The sequence below is a fragment of the Peromyscus californicus genome, unplaced genomic scaffold (assembly GCF_007827085.1).
Source record: "Peromyscus californicus insignis strain IS unplaced genomic scaffold, ASM782708v3 Scaffold_21__1_contigs__length_65335640, whole genome shotgun sequence".
Lineage (NCBI taxonomy): Eukaryota > Metazoa > Chordata > Mammalia > Rodentia > Cricetidae > Peromyscus > Peromyscus californicus.
Window position 1 is genome coordinate 13,841,444 of NW_026294514.1, and position 22,391 is coordinate 13,863,834.

Consider the following 22,391-nt stretch of genomic DNA (forward strand, 5'->3'; position numbering starts at 1 on the left):
TAAATTTTATTTTGTGTTGAAGAGGTTTTCCAGCATGTGTATATGGACCACGTGCATGTTTGATACCGTGGAGGTAAGAAAAGGGCATTGAATCTCCTGAAACTTGAGTTATAGATGGTTGTGAATCACCCTGTGGGTGCTGGGAATCAAAACCAGGGCCTCTGCAAGAGCACCAAGTGCTCTTAACTGAGTTATCTCTCCAGCTCCATACTAGACAAAGTTTAATTAGGCTCTGTTTTGTTTATATCAAGCAGAAATACAGGGGGCCAGTGAGATAGCGCAGTGAGTTCAGTCCCCAGGACCCACATGATAAAAGGAAAGAACTGACTCCTTTAAGTTGTTCTCTGACCTCCACATGTGTGACTACACACACACACATACACACATAATAAATGTGAAAGGGAAGGGGCTTGGTGTGAGCTCAGCGATAGAGCACTGTCTTAGCCAAGTGCTTAGCCCAAAGTTAAATCCCAAGCAACACACACATACACCACACACACACACACACACACACACACACACACACACACACACACACACACTTGTACAAAAATATCTCTTAAGTTGGGCATGGTCTCAGGGGGCAGAGGCTGGTGGATCTCTGAGTTCAAAGCCAGCCTAGTCTGCATACCAAGTTCTAGGCCAGTCAGAGCTACACAGTGAGACCCTGTCTCAAAAACAAAAACAACAACAACAAAAGAAAAATCCGTTAAAACGGTACTCTACCAGACTGATTGATTTTCCTAGCATCAATCTCTTGCACTATTGTATATGAGACGTGTTCACAATTTAGCTGATTCTCTCACTCATTGGACCAACAGGAATTGAGAATGCTTTGTTTATTTACTTATTTATTTTATGTGTATTGATGTTTTGCCTGCGTGCGCACACATGTGTGTGTGTGTGTGTGTGTGTGTGTGTGTGTGTGTGTAAAACATGTGCATGCCTGGTACCTACCTAAGTTAGAAGAGAGCTTTGGATCCCTGGAGCTGGAGTTACAGATGGTTGTGAGCTACCGTGTTGATGCTGGGACTCAAAGCCCAGACCTCTGCAAGACCAGCAAGTGCTCTTAACTTCCGAGCATCTCTCTACCCTCGTAAATGTGTAAATCCCTGCATTGCCTTAACTCTAGGGTCATAGTGAAAGTTTATGAAGTTACTTTTTAATTGAGTATAAAGTCAATCTTAGAAGAGTTGAACATAAGACATTTTAAATTTTATTCCACATGGCAAAATCATATTATTTTTGCTTAAAAGATTGTTCCTTCTCTTAATGAGTATTAACCTAAGTAATTAGGATTCCCATCTTTGTCTAATTTTAATATTTAAATGTTGACAGTTTCGAATGTTTTCTCTTATCAGATGGTATGTGCAGTTACCTACACAGCAAGCTCATCAGTATCATGAACTGGAGACTCGGGGCCTCCCTCTCTCACCGGCTCCTTTTCCTGTGTCTGCTCCTGAGGAAGAGGAAACTGTAGTCAGAGATGAGAACTGTGCGTTGCCCTCACGCCTCCACCCGCAAGTAGCGCATAAGATTCAGGAGCTAGTGTCACAGGGCGTGGGACACGTGTACGCAGTGAGGAAGCAGCTCAGGTACAGGAGCACAGTGTCCCTTTATACCTGACCTAGGTTGTGGGCGCCGGACAGCAGCTTTCCAGGACGTGTGCTGTTAGACGGATGGGGCGTGTTTCTTCACCTTTCCTATCAACGCTATTTTCGGCAAGCTTCACACAGTAGTTCTTACTATCATTCCAAATACTCTTTTGAGACACTACATCTGGCACATTGGACTACTTCTACATAATGAATTTGTTTTATTTTATTTTATTTTACTAGCTAAGGTCTTACTGGCCTTTAATTCACTTACCTCTCCCAGGTTGACTTCCAAATTTCAGCAGTTTTCCTATCTCATGTAACCAACTGCTCGGATTATAGGTGTGAGCTACTGTCCCTGAATGAATTGAATGACATGATACATATTTTAGAGAGAAAAAACTTGTAGAATCAGAAAATTAAAAACCTAGTCTAAAATAATTATTTCAAATTATTTGACATGAAATAAAATTTATTATAAGGTGAGTATGATCAAAATAGAATATGTACATGTATGAAGTTCTCAAAAAACTTAATTAAAATATTTGATTTTAAAAAAGATAATAAGCTAAACTATTTACTATAACAATGTGTAATGTTATATTAAATTATGTATATGTTATGTATCACTACAATATTAATTAAACAAATTATCTTGAGTACCATTAAAGTTACTTCAAAATGCTATAAATAAAAGTTCCGTTAGACTGGAGGTAGTGGCGCACGCCTTTAATCCCAGCACTCAGGAGGCAGAGGCAGGTGGATCTCTGTGAGTTCCAGGCCAACCTGGTCTATAGAGCAAGTTCCAGGACAGCCAAGGCTACACAGAGAAATTCTGTCTTGAAAACAGAAAAAGAAAAAAGTGTTTCACTAGATGAGGAACTATCCAGATTAACTACAATAATAATTAATGTAATAAGGCAATTACTATGTATATCAGGTATTCTGCCAAACCTTTAAATATGTAATTTTTCAACAGCTTAGTAAAGATGATGCATTTATCCTTATTTGACACATGAGAAAATGGAAATTAAGAACTGCTAAATAATTGACTTGAAAGAGTCAGAGTTGAAAGCGGGGTCTAGTTCTGCAGCCTGTGTAATGTTGTAATCCCTGCTCCTTCACTGCTATTGTGTAGTGAAATCTGAATAACACAATGAGTGCTTCCAGGAATGACTTTTTGTTTGTTTGTTTGAGAGTAGGTCTCACTGTATAGCCCTGGCTAGATTGCAGCTCACTATATAGACCAGGCTGGCCTTGAACTCATGGAGATCCACTTGCCTCCATGTCCCGAGTGCTGGGATCAGAAGTGCACACAGCTGCAGCCAGCAGACAAGCATTACTTTTTTAGTCACCTTTCTGTTTAGAAGCTTTTCCCAGTGAGGGGCTTACAGAACAAAGCCAACATTTAGTAAAGCCATCCGCTGTTGACTAAAATGTGGCCAATCTACTTATTCAAAATTATTTAAAAAGAGGCTCAATGAAAACAGAAAAGCAATACAACTGCAGTTTGATCCCATAAATATAATGCATAAAGCACACATGTATTAAACTGAGATTTATGTATTTATTTTATGTCATTGTGTAGTAATGCTACCTTTCTTACAGTATCTTGCCTTCCGAAATCTTACTGTCTCACAGTATTCAAACCATCAAATTTCATGTAATATTAATTGGTGCCTTTTGGAAGCAGTGTAACATGATGCTTATGTATACAAATTGGAATAGGTCTGTGTTTTCTCACTTATTAAGTAGGTATATAAGGCAGGGCAACTTCAACTTGGGCAATCTTTAGCTCCCTCATCTGTAAAGTGGGATTGATCATTATGTCTGGTCACATGATCACAGTAATAGAGGAAATACCTGTAGTGTGTTCAAAATTGTGTCTGACATGATAAGCATTTAAAACCATTATAATGTTCAAACTGAGGATTGTGGTTCAAGTTTAATTCATAAAAATGTCAAAGCTTGCCGGGCGATGGTGGCACACGCCTTCTAATCCCAGGACTCGGGAGGCAGAGGCAGGCGGATCTCTGTGAGTTCGAGGCCAGCCTGGTCTACAGAGTGAGTTTCGAGACAGCCAGGGCTGTTACACAGAGAAATTATGTCCCAAAAACAAACAAAATGTCAAAGCTCTGTAGTATGTGTGCTTTGAACTAATTAAAATAGCACCTTTCTTTATCCTGTATTAATTCTGTTTTAGTGAATAGAAAGAAATCCAAAGTGGCTAATATTTTATTATTTACAGAACTATGAGTCATACTTTATAAAAGCTTATGTTGAAAGAGAACCTTTCTTTCAATCTGTGTTTCATTACAGTTATATTTTTATTTTATATCCTTCGCAGGAAATTTGTGGAAAGAGAACTGTTCAAACCTGATGAGTTACCTGAAAGACATAATTTATCATTTTTTCCAACTGTAAATGATATAAAAAATCATATCCACGAGGTACAGAAATCATTGAGGACTGGAGATGTGGTATATAACTCAGAGGTGATTCCAGCAACGGTATGATCACACCCACTTCTTTGATTCATTAATCTTTCTCAGCTCCTGTTAATACATTAGCAAATCTCTAGCTCCCGGTAATACTCGGCCTAGTAGAAAGGGCTCTTGTTACACCATCTCAATTACTATGATTTAAGGAAATAGACTAGGTAAGTTTGTAACATATGAATACTACAAGCTCTCAGATAATGACTTGGCTGAATATTCCTTACTACTCTCACAAGGAAAAGAAACAGTGGATTTCCAAATCTGAGTCTAACAGAGAGAAGAATCAGTATTTTTTTTTAATGAGGACTATTTCTTACTTAGTTTACAGACATTTATTGAGCACATACCGAGTATATTCCTTGCTCCATTTTTAAAAATAGATGGTCAGGGTTAAGTCGTTCAGGTTCAGATGCACAAATGCTGATGTAGCTCTGTGTGCCTTATATGAATATCAGTGTTTGCCTTGTATTTGTCTGTTGTAGCTTCTCTGTCACTGTGAGTCGTGTCTGAGATAATTTGACTGTAGTTATCCAGACGTAGTGATTACAGTAGAGGTAGTAACTTAGGAGTCAAAATCCGAGGAGCACTAACCTTTGCCTTCCTGACTTCTCACTTGCCAGGTTTTAGTATCTGAACATTTTTGAGTTGTACTTTTTTTTTTTATGTATGTGGATGCTCTGCTTGCATGCCTGGGGCCCATGGAGGCCAGAAGAGGGTGTCAGATTCCCTGAACCTGCAGGTTAAAGGTGGTCGTGAGCCACTATTACGGGTGCTGGGAATCAAACCTGGGTCCTCTGGAAGATCAGCTGAGCCATCTCTCCAGCCCTAGTACTTGGATATTTCAAATGCTGGACCTACTGGGGTGGTTTTTGTTTGTTTGTATTATATCCAGACTTAATTATTACGGTACATAATTCAAGAAATAAATAAATAGATTTGCCATCTACACTTCCTATCCAAATTGTTGACATCTGAATTCACAGACCCTAACATAGTGAGACATACCTAAGCTTTAAGAATGTAAACAAGGGTTGGTTGGGGATTTAGCTCAGTGGTAGAGCGCTTGCTAGAGGCCCTGGGTTCGATCCTCGGCTCAAAAAAAAAAAAAAAAGAATGTAAACAAGTAGAGGGTGATCACACAACAAAGCACAAGTGTAATGAAAATAAAATAGGAAGGGGGGGCTCACTCTGTAAAGTGTTTGCCTCATAAGCACGATCATCTAAGTGTGATCCCCTAGAACCCATATACAAATGCTGAGTATGGTAGGTGGGAACTTACAGTCCCAGTGCTAGGGAGGTGGAGACGGGAGTGGAGCTGCCTGACTGGTCACTCTAGCCAAATTGGTGAGCTCCAGGCCCGTGAAAGATGCCATCTGAATGGAAGTAGACTCAGTGTTGTCCACTGGTTTCCATATGTGTGCCAAGGCATGTGTGTGCATGAGACACAAAATAAGTATATAAGTGTAAATTTGTGAAAGAAGATATGATAGTTGTATTAATGTTTTAAGATAATTTTCAGTGTAACTACTTTGTTTTTACTGAAACAAATGTTCTGATTTCAGCTTCAGTGGACCACAGATAGTGGGAATATTCTCAGAGAGACTGTAACAGTTACATTTGCAGAAGGTAGGTTATTTTTGGATATTTTTATAACATAAAAATCAATTGGTGTTATATCTGGAAAGAACTTTAGCTATCTTATAGAATCAGTTTTAAGGAATTTTTTGTATGTGTGCTCATGTGTACAGGTGTATATGCGTGTGTGAAGGCCAGAGGTCAATGTCAGGAGTCCACCATTACTCCCCATATCTTCTATTTATTTTTTGGGGACCTGGCTTTATCACTAAACCTGGAGCTCACTGAGCTGGTCAGCAAGCCCCTGGGCTGTCCTGTAGCTGGAGAATTTCTCTCCAGCTCCCTCTAAGTCCCGCCAGTCCCGGAGCCCACTTACAAAATAAACACATAGACTCTTACATTATTTAAACTGTTTGGCCATTAGCTCAGGCTTATCATTGTCTAGCTCTAACTCTTATATTTAGCCCATTTCTATTAATCTTTACTTTGCCACGTGGCTCGTGGCTTACCAGTACTTTACATCTTCCTTGTCCTGGCGGCGGCTCCAGGCGGTCCCCTCTTCCTTCCTGTTTCCTCTTTTCTCCTCTCCCTTAGTCCCGCCTATACTTCCTGCCTGGCCACTGGTCAATCAGTGTTTATTTATACAGAGTGATATCCACAGCACTGTCCCTTCTGAACTGCTCCCCTAGAGCTGGGTTCACAGACACTCATGGCTGTGCCTGGCATTTACGTGGGGGCTGGGGATCCGAACCCACGTCCTCATGCTTGCCCATCAAGTACTTTACTCCCTGTGCCCTGTCCCTGACTATCGTGTAATCAAATTTTATAGATGAGGAGACCTGACTCTAAAGAGGGAAAGAGTAGCTATGTTGGAATTTATCAAAGTATTTCTAGAACCTTTATGGTTCTTTATGACCAAAAAAAAAAAAAAAAAAAAAAAATGGTTTGTTGCTGAGTGATAGTATCTAGTTGGCCTAGAACTTGTGATTCTCCTGCCTCAGCCCCTGAAATGCTAGGATTCTAAACATGTGCCACCATGTCTGTCTGTAACTGAAATTTGAGGCCGTATTAGCATAGTCAACCAGAAGAATGGTCAATGCATCTTGATCTGCAAACTGTTGTCTACTTGGGGTTGTTTGCTTTTCTCAGGCAGGTTTTCTCTCTGTAGCTCCAGCCGTCCTAGAATTTGCTCTGTGGACGAGGCTGGCCTTGAACTCACAGAGATCCGCCTGCCTCTGCCTCCCAAGTGCTGGGATAAAGGTGTGCACCACCACTGCTCACCTGTCTCATATGTTCTTAACTCCTATGTTCCTGAAATATTTGAAGCTTCTTTTATTTGTTTGTTTGTTTTTGTTTACTCTTTTATGTGTGTTCTGTCTCCTGGAAATGTCTTCTCTCTTTTCTGTGTAGGAAATTCTCTTCTCACACAGAACAGTCTCTGGTTTTGAGTGTTTTCTAACCTTGTCTTTTACATTAAAGGAGCTCCTGTTTATGTTACGTTTACCTCAGTACCTACTGTGATAGGCTGCTGTTGACACATTTGTAGCTTTAGGTGTTATTCAGGCTCTTCAGAGGCAAGGGTGTATATATATATATATAGTTAATCAAACTAAGTTTCTAGAGGATAATGTCTGCTAAACCGCTAACACCATAATCACTCTAGAATCAATTAATGGATAACTGTATGCAGAGTATTTTCTGCCACTTGTTAACCTCCACAGGTCACCTCACGGCTGTGCTAGTTCTTACATGGGTACTGTACACAGATGCTTTTTGGCATCACCTGTGCGTTTTAATTTATTGTTGCTGTGCTAAGTGTGAGCAGGTTCCTCCTTCATGGACTAAAGGTTAGCAAAGAAAAAACACTAAACAAATGTTTTCTAATTAATTAGTATTGTGAAAAGTGCCGTGTGAAAACTGTGCTAGAGACATACACTAGGGGGAAGGGGCGGGAGGGTGTCGCTCTTGAAAATGTCATTTTTAGAGCTGGGTGCAGTGGCGCACGCCTTTAATCCCAGCACTTGGGAGGCAGAGTTAGGCAGATCTCTGTGAGTTTGAGACCAGCCTGGTCTACAAAGTGAGTTCTAGGACAGCCGGAGCTACATAGTAAGACCCTGTCTAGAGGAGAGAGAAAAAAGAAAAGGTCACTTTTAAGCCTGAGAACTAAAGAATGAATTATAATTTTTTTTTCTTTCTTTCTTTTCTTTTTTTCCAAACAAGATTTCTCAGTATAACAGTCCTGGCTGTCTTGGAACTCTCTTTGTAGACCAGACTGGCCATGAACTCACAGAGATCTGCCTACCTCTGCCTCCTGAGTGCTGGGATTAAAGATACGTGCTACCACCACCCTGCTGAATTAGAATTTTCTTTCTTTCTTTCTTTTTTTTTTAGAAGATTTATTTATTTATTATGTATACAGGAGAGGGTGCCAGATCTCATTACAGATGGTTGTGAGCCACCATGTAGGTGCTGGGAATTGAACTCAGGACCTCTGGAAGAACAGTCGGTGCTCTTAACCTCTGAGCCATCTCTCCAGCCCAGAATTTTCTAATCAGTGGAATGGCATGTGTCAACACCAAAGCAAAAAAAAAAAGTCATGTTTAAGAAACTTTAGGCCGGGCGGTGGTGGCGCACGCCTTTAATCCCAGCACTCGGGAGGCAGAGCCAGGCGGATCTCTGTGAGTTCGAGGCCAGCCTGGGCTACCAAGTGAGTTCCAGGAAAAGGCGCAAAGCTACACAGAGAAACCCTGTCTCGAAAAACCAAAAAAAAAAAAAAAAAAAAAGAAACTTTAAAAAGAGGGAGGTGGGTAGGCTGGCTGGAGAGGTGGCTCAGTGGTTAAGAACACTGGCCGCTCTTCCAGACAACTCAGGTTCATTTCCCAGCACCCATATAGCAGCTCACAATTGTCTGTAACTCCAGTCCAGGGGATCCTACACCCTCATACAGACATGCATGCAGGCAAAGTACCAATTCACATTTAAGAATAAAAACAGTAACAAAAGAAAGAAAGAAAGAAAGAAAGAAAGAAAGAAAGAAAGAAAGAAAGAAAAAAAGCATGTAGCTTTTTTTTTTTTAAAGAAACTTAAAAAAACAGAAACTTAAGAAGGCTGATATAGATTTAGTATAGAAAATGTTTGGAATTAAAACTGGATTATTTTTTGTTATGTACATATATGTATTTACATATTCCTAACAACAATTAATGAAAAAAGAGGCCATGAATTTGAAAGGGAGCAAGGAGGCATATATGGGGTTGGAAGGAGGAAAGAGAAAGAGGAAATGATGTATTTATACTGTAATTTCAAAACATAAAAGAAATAATTTTTACAAATAAATCAACAAAACAAAAACACAGCTGCTTTGCTGTGTCAGTGAAAATGATGACGGTAATGTGGACTCAGTTGATGGCATATGCTCTGAACTTAGACACATTGAATAGCTTATCAATGACAATATCTCTAGACCTCACTCTAGATGTACTCAATTAAAAATCTGGGTGGATGAGATGGCCCAGCCAGTAAAGACATTTGCTGCCAAGCCTGACTGAGAAACTGAATAAAATACATGGAAATTAAGGACTAGATTGTAACAGTGTGGAGTGTTAGTCTGACATGCACAGGCCCCGGTTTAGGCCCCATCATGGAAAGAGGGGGGAGGGAGGGAGGGAGGGAGGCAGGGAGGGAGGGAAGGACGGGGGAGGGATAGAGGGAGATGGGAAGGGAGGAAGAACAGAAGGTAGGGTATCCTCTTTTGCCTTCTGTTGCTGTGGTAAACACTATGAGTAAAAGCAACTCAGAGGAAAGAGTCTATTTTATCTTACAGCTCCCAGCTCTTAGGTCATGATCGTCACTGAGGGAAATCGGGGCAGGAACAGACGCACAGACCATGAAGAAGCTCTGATTACTGATTTCCTCTCTAAGGCTTGTTCATTCACCTTGGCTTTTTTTTTTTTTTTTTGGTTTTTCGAGACAGGGTTTCTCTGTGTAGCTTTGCGCCTTTCCTGGAACTCGCTTTGGAGACCAGGCTGGCCTCGAACTCACAGAGATCCGCCTGGCTCTGCCTCCCGAGTGCTGGGATTAAAGGCGTGCGCCACCACCGCCCGGCCTCACCTTGTCTTTTTATACAAGACCACCTGCCCAGTTATGGTACTGCCCACAGTGGGCTGGGCCTTTTTTCAATTGAGGTTCCCTCTTCCCAAATAACTCTAGTGCATGTCAAGTTGACAAAAACAAAACAAAACAAAACAAAACAACAACAACGAAAACCCCAACCAGGATAGAAAGGAATGGAGGAAGGAAGGAGGAGATGGATGAAGGTTGAATCTAGAAATCCATAGTTTTGGAGTTCCCATTGGAAGTTCTGATGATTTAACAGGTTCTAGAAACAGCGAACTAGATACCCTGGGCTTGGTTTGTGGCTGTGTGGCTGTGTTTCTATGTGCATTTGTTTTTTGCTGCTTTGGTGTTGTTTTGAAACAGGGTCTCTCTTTATACCCAGGCTGGTCTAGAATATTTTAGGCTGGCCTCAAACTCATGGTAGTCCCCCTTTGATAGCCTCAAAAGTGCCAGGAATTACAAGCATGAGGTGCCATGCCAGGCTAGTGTGGGGTTATTAATTCATTAATTTTGAGGTAGGGTCCCGCTGTGTAGCCCTGGCTGTCCTGGAACTCACACTGTAGACCAGGCTGGCCTCACACAGAGATCCACGGGCCTCTGGCTCCTGTGTGTTGCCATGCCTGACTATGTGTTGACTTGTTGATTTGTGATGATTTTGTTTGTTTTCAGACAGGGCACCAAGTAGCCCAGGCTGTCCTCAAACTCACTTCTGTAGCCAAGAATATCCTTGTGCTACTGCCTGTGTCCACACCAGGGGGGAGGGCTGTGCGCACTTGCCGCTTTGCCTCGCTTCCTGACGACTCTGAGTCCTTGCCAACCTCGGACTTTGTCTTGTCTTCTCTTCTGATTCTGATAGTAATGATTGCTATAAAGTGCAAGAGAAATGATTGTGTGTCTCCTGTTCTATTAGGACACTCACTAGGAGAACCAGTTGCCAGCAGCGTGGGGGCGCGTCGGACACAGACTTCTCTGTCTCCAGAGCCGTGTCACCTGCTCTCCCCACTCTCTTCATTTCAGCCCAAAATCTTCTCACACTTACAGGTAGGCGCCCACTCAACAGCTAAGTCCGGGATCTTCTTCTTCCGTGATTCCTCTTGTAAGGATTTCAGAGAATTGCTGTGAAGTTGCAATAATGGCCACATATTTCTTTATCGTTAATCCTCTAATCCTTTGTGTCTTGATGTAAGATGATAGTTCAGGTTCTGTGTTTGAAAAGTTTGAGGAGATGTGACCACAGTAAGGTCTGTGGTACTGCTTTCCTTGGTTCTTGTTTCCGTCTTCATGGAATATTTGTTAGTAACTACATTCCTATTAGTTTGTGTTCCATTTTTTTTTTTTTTTTTTTTTTTGTCAAAAGAATATCCAGTGAGAATGTCATACATAGTAAATCCAAATATTGTGATACAACTCTTTTCTCTTTGGAAGGGTTTGAAGTTACAGCCAAGACTTTCCTCTCCTGATGGATCACAAGCTCTGGTGTCAGGAACTAGCCATCCCTCCTCCAGTCCTTCAGGACTTCTGGATACAGTAGGAAATGCTGTAGTGAGTAATCATTCTCTGCTGCTTGGTCAAAGTCAGAGCCTTCGAACAGATACATGCCTAACGCGAAACAATAGCGCTGCCTCTACCATGGGGAATCTCCCGGAATCAGTTCAAAATCTCGGAATGGATCAGCTGGTGGAAGCTGAAGATGTTGAGGATACGGGGAATCTGGAAGGAAGTGTAAATAGGATTCTGTTGGGAGATGTGCAAACTGTTCCAATACCAATCATAGACAGCCATCCAGCTCTTAGTAAGTGACTGTCAATTTATGATTATTTTTAACCTTTTATAGCCTGGTATCACTCTATCAAACAACAGAAAAAAATCTGTCATTTCTACCCAGTGGGTTTATAATATTTGTAAAGTTCAAACAAAATTATGAGAGGAAAAGAATTTCATTAACCTAATATTTTTTCTTATTATGTTTAATTGTTATTATTTGATCACAATGAAATTATTCATTGTCTGTCCCAGCACTTAGATGGCTTAGGCAGAGAAATTGCAAGTTCAAGGACAGTCTGGGCTACAAAACAAGTCCTACACCAGCCTGAGCAATTTAGCAAGACCCTATCTCAAAATGAAAAGAGGGCTGGGATGGTAGAGTACTTTATTGCCTAGCAGATCCTAAGACTGGGTTTAGTTCCAGTGCAGACAGGAAAAGAAGGAAAGAGCATAGGTAGGGGAAATTATTCATTTTTAGTAATTTTTTTATTTTTTATTTTATTTTTTTGAGATAGGGTCTCACTTTGTAGCTCTGGCTGTCTTAGAACTCACTGTGTAGACCAGGCTGGCCTTGAACTCACATGCACCACCATGCCCAGCTAGATTTATTTGCTTTATTATGCACATGAGTATTTTGCGTGTGTGTGTGCACCACATGTGTTCCTGGTTTCCAGGGAGGCAGAAGAGGGCATTGGATTTCCTGGAACTGGAGATACATATGGTTATAAATCACTGTGTGGGTGCTGGGAACTGAACCCAGGTCCTCAGCAAGAACAAGTGCTCTTAACCTCTGGGCCATCTCCCTAGCCCCATAACTCGTTTCTTTTTCTTTTTTTTTTTTTTTTTAAGATTTATTTATTTATTATGTATACAGTGTTCTGTTTGCATGTATGACTGCAGGCCAGAAGAGGGAGCCAGATCTCCTTACAGATGGTTGTGAGCCACCATGTGGGTGCTGGGAATTGAACTCAGGACCTCTGGAAGAACAGCCAGTGTTCTTAACCTCTGAGCCATCTCTCCAGCCCCCATAACTCGTTTCTTAATTACCTGATTTTCCATGGAAAATCTATGGTGATGTAAAACCAGGAAAGTTATTTGAGAATTCATAAAATGTGCTAGAAGCAAATCATGTAAGGAAAACTACTTTAGTGCAAAGATTATGAAAAAAAAGAAGTTGATAAATGCACACAGAAAGGATGGAAGTAAGTAGTAGATAAAGAGTAGATTGAAAATAAGAGGTTGGGTTATACACTTAAGTATTGAGTTCTGTACAAGCTACAAGCTACAGTAAGATCTGGGCACTGAGTCTATTTGAAGACCTGATGTCTTCCTTTTGCTGCTGAGCCCAGTTGTCACAGTGATAAAGTGTGTTAGCTCCCAGCTGACCTCACCACATTCCTTCCACACAGCCTGTTTGGCTGGCACACTTCTATGGGAAGAGATAAGTATGCATTTTGCTTTGAAGTATAAAAATCTTCACAGAAATTATTCTTAGAACATGTGTTTACCTCTATCTTAATCATCATTATTTTGGTAAATAAAACTGTGACTAGCCCCTTCTAGAAAGAGTTACAGCCTTTTAAATTTATGGGGAAACACACATGTAGGAAATTTACAGAGAACTTTTGTAACTACAGAGTAACATTATAGATGAGGAGAGAAATGAATATATATGCAATATTAATGCCATGAGAAAATTAGCTATATTCCCATTCTACAGATAGAGAAACCAAGGCTCAGGGAGGTTAAGTAATTGCCTAGTGCTCACATTTAGTAAGTGATAGAGGAGGGAACTAAGCCCAGGTATTGTATGTCTTACCTTCTAAAGCTTCCTTTCTCCCTCTGTGTTATCACATAGTATTTCCGGGAGCATAATTCCAAATTGCTTTCAGAGAATCCAAATCTGTATGATTTATCTGGTGAGGTCATAATCTGGGGGTTACTTCACCAGGATGTTATGGGGTTCACTGTCACTCTCGGCCTGTTGGCTACCAGGTCGAGAGGGGAAAGAGGAGGAGGGGCGACAGAAAGCTTCGTAGATGGCCCATGAGCACAGATGGAGGGAGGCCTCCGGGAGACAGACTCCTGAACCAGCTCAACTGTATTCCAGAGGATGAGGAATGTATAGCACTGGGGAGCCTGGGGATAAACCCTAATTTACACTAACTGTCATGCTCCTGTCACAAGGCTTAGTTTGTGGCAGTAGTGTCCTACATCAGAGCTCCTAGCACAAGTCCTCTTAGCAGGGTCAAGCTGAAGATGAATCAGGCATCTGATTTAGAGACAGCTTTTAGATAAGGTCAGTCCTCCAGGCCTAGGGACTTTCTCGATAAGGGCAGGTGGAGAGCAGAAAGCTTTGCTGGAGGGAGAGAGCTCCATGTGGCTGAGCTATTGAGATAAGCTGCCAGGCCAGGGCAGACTGCGACCTCTAACCATCCAGCAATGTATTCCAACAGGATGTGAGCGCCTGGGGTCATTCAAATCCATCCTCTGCGGGTCCCCATGTCACTGACAGAGCTGCAGTATAAAGTCTGGTATACCTGTAACAACACTGATACGTTCAGCATGCCGCTAAGCAAGCCACAGTACCTCTCACCTCTGCTTTCTAAGAACGGCTGACTAGCAGATTCCTGACAAAGTGGGGTGAAGGTTTGAGACCAGGTGTGACGGTACAAGCCTAAAATCCCAGCACTTGATCTCTAGGTTCAAGGCTGGCGTATGAGAACCTGTCTCAAAAACAAAACAAACAAATGATGAAGATGCTAGGCATTGCATTGGCCAGTTGACAGTGTTACTGCTGGTGTGCTAGCTCTCCACGCACGTGGTTATGAGCACAGTGGAGTGTGCATAGGTGTTCTGAAGTGTTTTAGATCAGCAAACACATAGTTCACACAGCTGAGACAGAATCATCATTTTAAAATGTGCCACTGTGTTTTCAAATATGCCAGATATTTTTCTCAATTTCACCATGACCCTTTTCTAAACCGTGGTATATTTGAGTTATTCTAAATTCAGATTGTTATTATTTTTTTTTTTTTTTTTTTTTTTTTTTTTGGTTTTTCGAGACAGGGTTTCTCTGTGTAGCTTTGCGCCTCTCCTGGAACTCACTTGGTAGCCCAGGCTGGCCTCGAACTCACAGAGATCCGCCTGGCTCTGCCTCCCAAGTGCTGGGATTAAAGGCATGCGCCACCACTGCCCGGCTTGTTATTATTTTTTAAAGATAAAGTCTCATGTAAACTAGGCTGGCTTTAAATTGGCTGCATTACTAAGGATGGCCTTGAACTCCTGATCCTCTGCTTTCCGTGATCTAGTGTGGGGATTACAGGTACCACCATCATGCCTGGCTTCAAGTTTATGTAACTTTACAGACCACAGTGTTGTAAAGTATACTAACCCTCGGGGTTTGTTTGTTTGGTTTTCAAGTTGAAGAAAGTCTAGAAGATACTCTGTCTGTGAACCAAGTTAAACAAGAACCCAAAGAACCAACACTGTCTATGGGAGGAAAAACTTTTCTGGACTGTAAAAAATTATCTGCTACATAAAATGTTTAAAGCTTTTCAGAGTTGACAGCTCTGGCACCTTCTGATGTCTTAGAAGGGGGAGATTGCCAGGGCATGGCATGTCAGTCACTGGACCAGAACTGAATGATGCAGCTTTGACTTAAAACTTGAATATTTGTTGTCAATTCCATATTTGTATTCCCCTTAAGAAATATTTTACTTCATTTTGTATTCCTTTATTTTTTTATTATCCAGTTAGACATGTGTTTGAAAAGATCACAGTAATTTAGCGTGAACACAAATGGTTAGCTCATCCCTGGAAACACCGAGTATTGCTTCTTACAAGACAACCAAGTCCAACAATAAAAGCAGTGTGAGTGCATGTGGAGGTGTGTCAGAAAATTTAGAATTGTGAGGAGAGTTTGAATTAGCCAACAGGTGAGAGAACATTTGTCATCTGTCTTATTTGGAAAGATAGAGCAATAGATTTATATGGTAACACTGAGCTGCCGATCACATCCCTATAGATTTGCATAGTATCACAGAGCCACCAATCACATCCCTGTAGATTTGCATAGTATCACAGAGCCGCCAATCACATCCCTGTAGATTTGCATAGTATCACAGAGCCACCAATCACATCCCTGTAGATTTGCATAGTATCACAGAGCCGCCATTCACATCCCTGTAGATTTGCATAGTATCACAGATCTGCCAGTCACATCCTTACAGATTTACATAGTAACACAGAGCCACCAATCACATCCCTGTAGATTTACATAGCAGCACAGATCTGCCAGTCACATCCTTATAGATTTTCATAGTAACACAGAGCCACCAATCACATCCCTGTAGATTTGCATAGCAGCACAGATCTGCCAGTCACATCCCTAGATACTGCATTTGCAGTTTATCCCCCAGGCTTTATACCTTTAACTATAAATGAATGTTACTAATGGTCATCTGTCAGAAATTTAATGACTTGGTAAGTATTGAAAAGTTTAAATTTAATTAATCAGATAAATAACAAATAAATGTATTTTATATGGGATTAGAGGTAAATACCTACTTAGGAATAGAAAGATGAATAATTCAGAGAATGGGGGGAAATGTTATAATCCCTACTGCTTGCAAAATTTTTGGCTTTTTTTTTTTAAAGATTGAATTTTTGGATAGAAAATAATTTAAATAATATTTACATTTTTCTATACTAGAGTTCGTACTGAATTGATAGTATTACAATTTATATATTTAGTTCATATTTGAAACTTGAAAATGTCTGATCTGATAAGCTCATTAAATAAGTATATTTATACCTAGTACTAAATAGCCAGTAATCAATATGTTTATTGTAAGATTTTTTTTAATGAAATATTGAGTAGCTAGAAATTTCAAATGTAATTGTTATGAAATTAACCTAGCTAAATGTAGTGGTGCACACCTGTAATCCCAGCACTCGGGAGGTGGGGGTAATAGGATTGTAAATTCCAGTCTAGCCTGGACTACACAGCAAGTCCTTACTAAGAAAGACAGAAGGAATCACCTGGAAAAGTTTTTTTCTGGAGACTCATTTAAGAGTGCATTTGAATTTTAATTTTTTAAAAAACAAGAATTTCAAGTGGATATTAAAGGTTAATACTCAAAGCATGAACAATATAATATGAAATTTGACCTCAATACTTTACATGGATATCCATCACTTTTGACTTTTCTAAGTCTGATCTCCCATTCTTATTCACTTTGTTTTAGCTACATGACCTGTATCTAAGTATAAAACACTGTTACTTTAGAAGTAGGTGAAACTCTACATTATCTTTACATCTATATCCTAGTCAACGTAAAGTTTATTCTTTATCTTATTTAATGCAAATTTCATATCTAATATATATATATATAATGGTTAGTAAGAACTGCTTTTTCTTTTCTAAGAACAAGATATCTAGTGCCAGTTTTTATGGAAGCAGGCTGCTGAATCTGACTGAGTATGTTACACTAAGTTCACCACAACTCCTAAATCACTTCAGAACCTGAGTTCCCTTAATCTGTGTGTACTTAAGAGGAATGAGATCAGATTAGTATATATTTAGAACTGTATTATAGGTAATGCTCTTTTGTGATCCTTGTTATAGAAACTATTTTTCAAGTACTAATAAGTTTTCATCTTCCGCTGGGCGGTGGTGGTGCACGCCTTTAATCCCAGCACTCGGGAGGCAGAGGCAGGAGGATCTCTGTGAGTTCGAGGCCAGCCTGGTCTACAAAGTGAGTTCCAGAAAAGGCACAAAACTACAGAGAAACCCTGTCTCGAAAAAACCAAAAAAAAAAAAAAAAAAAAAAAGTTTTCACCTTCCAATAATGATTAAGGTTTATTATTAAATATTTCATTCATTGAGCTATATTCTTTGGGAGACATTCCTTTTTGATGTTGAATTGCTAAGGAGAAATGCTTGTTAAGAAAGAAACTAGCCAGTTTCCTGTGAGGATGAGTAATAACAGAGGATTCAGTGCTAATGTTTCATCAGGAAAAAACAGTTAAAATATATTTCTGAGCCGGGCAGTGGTGGCTCAAGTCTTTAATCCCAGCACGTTGAGACAGAGGCAGGTGAATCTCTGTGAGTTCAAGGCCAGCCTGCTCTACATAGTGAGTTCCAATGACAGCCAGGGCTACACAGAGAAACCCTGTCTTGAAAACAACAATAACAAATACACACACACACACACACACACACACACACACACACACACACACACACACACACATATTTCTGTCACTTCATTCTATTAATGGTGCACACCTCTAATCCCAGTGGATCTCTGTGAGTTTGAGGCCAGCCTAGTCTACATAGCAAGTTCCAGGACAGCTGGAGCTACAAAGTGAGACCCTGTCTTGGAAAAAAAAAAGAAAGAAAGAAAATAAATAGTTCCGTCAGCCGGGCGGTGGTGGCGCATGCCTTTAATCCCAGCACTTGGGAGGCAGAGCCAGGCAGATCTCTGTGAGTTTGAGGCCAGCCTGGTCTACAGAGCGAGATCCAGAACAAGCACCAAAACTACACAGAGAAACCCTGTCTCAAAAAACAAAAACAAAAAAATAGTTCTGTCACTTCATTCTGTGTGACTGGGTCTTCTGTTAATATTTTTATCATGAGGACAGTAAGTTACATATATTCTTCCCACAAACAAATACAAAACAGAAAACTGAACACTTAAATTACCTAATTGTATGTTCTTGTTTTTAGGTAGAAACTGAAACTATTAATATTTTTGTGTATTTAAATGAGTAATAATTAAAAATGGTGTCTAAAATGAATTTAAAAATTCATTTGTCTTCTCAATGCATATGCTGTCACACATCTCAGTGCTGGCTAAAGGTGCTTGACATCGGTTTTTGAAAACTGTGTTTACATATTGAAATGTTTAATTCTTTCTAAATGTATTAGATCTTAAAAACAAGGGTATAAAAATTCAGGATCTGTATTTGGCTTTCTCTTAACAACTCCACAGCAAAATTTGACAAACATTCTTTAGTTCATGTATTACAGGATGTAGTATCTGCAGTAGTAGGCTGGACATTTAAAATAAGTGGTTAGAAATTCATAATCACAGGTTGGTTCATTTCTTTGTAGTTTCCATGTTCCAACCCTGCAAGTAAACGTTGTATATACAGCAGTAAATTATAAACAACCATAACAGACTTCCATCAGTAGTCATTTTCTACATAAGCAGCTCGTGTACTTAAAAAGCTTTAACATCTTATGCAAAGTGAATGTTTCCTAACCACACAGAAGTGAGGAAACACAAGCTTTGGGGTCTGCTCCTGCATTGAAGGTTTTAATTCTGAGGCCCACCAGCATGTGCCTCAACTTCTTCAGGTCCTGTCAGACTGTACTTAATCATGTGGGTGTGAGACCATGCTTACTTTATACCAGGTTTGTGAAGAAATTTTAAACTGTATGTAGATATTAGAACTTAATGTACAGTGTTCTTGTTATAATGTAATTTTTTCATTAAAGAATTCTGTTTTTTCTTATGTGTTCGTTTTTGAAAATATGCTTCTCCTAGAGATAATAGAAGTTTTGTTCATCTTAAGATAGTGGATGCTTTAGTACCTAAGAATTTTAACTAGAGATTTATGGCAGTTTTTGTGGTTTTTAAGGATTAACTACTACTAACATATACATATATGATGCGTGCGTGCATGCGTGTGTATGTGTGTGTGTGTATCAGTGTGTATATCAGTGAAATGGCTTGGTGGGTAAAGGTTCAAGTGTGATGTCCTGAGTTCAATCCCCCAAAACAGATGTAAAGGTGGAAAAAGGGAGCCAACTCCACAAAGTTGTCCTGTGACCTCCACACATGCATGCCTACACAATAATAATTTACAAAACAAATCTTTAAGGGCTAGCAATATGGCTCAGCAGGTAAAGCCACTTCCATTAAACCTGATCACACTGATAGAGATTTCTTGGACCCACAAGGAAGAAGAGTACCACCACTTAACGTACTCACACACACGAGTAATATATAAATGTTACCAAAATTGTAATAGAATAGCATGTATAAAAAGATACAAGTAATTTTTTGGCTCTACATTTGGTATAATAATATTTTCCAGCCGGGGGGTGATGGCGCATGCCTTTAATCCCAGCACTCAGGAGGCAGAGGCAGGTGGATCTCTGTGAGTTCGAGGCTAGCCTGGGCTACCAAGTGAGTCCCAGGAAAGGTGCAGAGCTACACAGAGAAACCCTGTCTCGAAAAACAACAACAACTAATAATAATAATAATAATAATATTTTCTTTCTATTTTTTTGGTTTTTCGATACAGAGTTTCTCTGTGTAGCTCTGGCTGTTCTAGAACTCGCTCTGTAGACCACGCTGGCCTTGAACTCACAGAGATCTGCCTGCCTCTGCCTCCCGAGTGCTGGGATTAAAGGTGTGCACCACCACCACGGCGGGCTAGGTACAATACTATTTTCAAGCACTGCTTCCTATATTTAAGTGATAACAGAATCATGTGATTAAAAGAAAGGAAGATCATTAACCCTTCCCCTCTTTTTTGTTTTCCTGCTCTGCTTTATTTTTAGAACAGCAGAAAATCTTGGGCTTGGGAGATGTCTCAGTTGATGAAGTACTTGCCATAAGTGTGAGGATTGGAATCCAGCTCCCATAACACACATAAACACATACACACACACATACTATACATGTAATAATAAATGAGTTAGTAAAAACAACAAAAAGAAGAAAAATCTAATCCAGGGCATGCATAAAAAGTGCCGATGGAGGCCGGGCGGTGGTGGCGCACGCCTTTAATCCCAGCACTCGGGAGGCAGAGCCAGGCGGATCTCTGTGAGTTCGAGGCCAGCCTGGACTACCAAGTGAGTTCCAGGAAAGGCGCAAAGCTACACAGAGAAACCCTGTCTCGAAAAAACCAAAAAAAAAAAAAAAAAAGTGCCGATGGTGCTGGGCGGTGGTGGTGCACGCCTTTAATCCCAGCACTTGGGAGGCAGAGGCAGGTGGATCTTTGTGAGTTCGAGGCCAGCCTGGTCTACAGAGCGAGATCCAGGAAAGGCACAAAGCTACACAGAGAAACCCTGTCTCGAAAAAAAAAAAGTGCCGATGGTTATGGGGGAGAGTCCTCGGAATGCGTCTATGTGGGTAGTTGAGTGAATAGGTCTTAATACATTACCATCACTGGTTGTGCTGGATTAAGGGCCCGGGGTTTTCTCATGTTCATAAACTTAGTACTAATCAGTATGTTTTACTGCAGTCATGGTTAACAGTGACGAGGATTTACTGAAAGCTAGATAGATACTTTTACTTGTTGGATCTAGAAAGATTAGTAATCTAACTCATGGAGAGGCGCAGTGTAGGCAGATAGTTACACAGTCATCTCCTGCAGTGTAGCGTTGTAAGTACTGTTGATCTAACACAGGACAAACAAAATTGAAAAAGTGCTCTGAAACATAGACAGTGAGGGAGGGAATAGCAGATCAGTCTAAAAAAGCAGGCAGCTGAGAAAGACCAACTCCCAAGTTCATTTTTCTCTGTCCATTCCTTAACTATTTGCCCAAAAATTGCCTGTTTTTCCTCAAGCCCTCCCAGTGAGACTGTTCCTTTGTTTGTTTGTTTATTTTTCAAAACAGGGTTTCTCTGTGTAGCCCTAGCTTTCCTGGAACTCAGTCTGTGGACCAAGCTGGCCTCAAACTCACAGAGATCTGCCTGCCTCTTCCTCCTGGGATTAAAGGCGTGTGCCCCAACACCTGGCGAGACTAGTCTTAAACCAGATCCTGGTTGGTACAGAGTTGGCTCAGTGGGTAAGGCGATAAGACAAATTCATTTGGGTTGACCTCTGATTTCTTATTTTTAATTGAAAACCTCAGATGTTAAGTTTCATTTTTGAGTGTTCCCTAGGAGTACGAAACCCCTTCCTTACAGAGAAACCGCATAGACCAGTGGATAGGAGTGGTTGGAGCTGGAGGAAAGGAGAAAGGTTGGTCAAGGAGCACAAAACTGCAGTTGTAAGGATGATAAATTCAGGGATGAGATGGACACCGTGAGGTCTATCCGTAGTAATAGTGTAGACTGTTGACTTGCTGAGAGAGTAGATCCGGGTACTCACACACACCGGAACGAAGAGCAGAGTTGGTCATTGGCTCAGCCAGGAAAGGCACTTCCTTCCCAGCCTGAGGATCTGAGTTCCATCCCCAGAACCCACACGCTGGAAAAGAACTGATTCCCAAAGAGTGGCCTCTGACCTCAGTATGTGTGCTTTGGCACAGCATGTATGCACACACACAGTATTTTTTTTTTTTAACAAAAATTAAGGGAGAGAAACTGCCTCAAAAAACTAAAACACTAAAAAAAAATTAAAAAACAACCTAAAAGACGAAAATGAAGGAAGAAAAGGGGGAGGAAGGAGAGGAGTCCAATAAGTGTAGTAAAACATGTTGTGTATGTACGACATGAAAACTCCTAAAACCAGTTATCGACTGATGGGGCTTGAACATTGTCGCTGGAGTCTGCGTTATGGATGATACTGCTGTCCTGCTCTTTTTATTTCTACATCGTGCATAGATGGGGTTCGGTATGAGCTTGGATGGTCAGAAAGTTACTCCTCAAACGGACATACTTTGGACACAGGTCATTTAAAAAATCTTCATAAATCGATTTGTAAATATTTATTTCATGTGTATATGCACGTGTGCGTGAGTGTATGTGTGCACACCGCATGCACCTCTGGCAGAGGTCGGAAGAGACTGTCAGGTACCCTGGAACTGCAGTTACAGGTGTCTGTGGGCCCCACGGATGGGCTGAGGACAAAACACCTGGTCTCTGTGAGAGCAGCA

General features: G+C 40.6%; 1 protein-coding gene across 12 annotated transcripts in view; it reads left to right on the plus strand.

The window, feature by feature from the left end:
• Carf (calcium responsive transcription factor) overlaps nt 1-22,391 on the plus strand; it is a 79,836-nt gene that overhangs the window by 39,045 nt on the left and 18,400 nt on the right. For 6 of the 12 annotated variants that reach the window (XM_052749564.1, XM_052749571.1, XM_052749569.1 and 3 more), the window contains 6 exons: nt 1,362-1,595; nt 3,943-4,105; nt 5,656-5,719; nt 10,695-10,825; nt 11,210-11,576; nt 14,972-19,072. In XM_052749564.1, coding sequence (XP_052605524.1) covers nt 1,362-1,595; nt 3,943-4,105; nt 5,656-5,719; nt 10,695-10,825; nt 11,210-11,576; nt 14,972-15,090 — 1,078 coding nt within the window. In that variant the 3' untranslated portion in view covers nt 15,091-19,072. Of the gene's footprint in view, nt 1-1,361; nt 1,596-3,942; nt 4,106-5,655; nt 5,720-10,694; nt 10,826-11,209; nt 11,577-14,004; nt 14,581-14,971; nt 19,073-22,391 lie in introns of those variants that run through there. The other 6 variants (XM_052749572.1, XM_052749575.1, XM_052749570.1 and 3 more) reach the window with 5 other exon arrangements.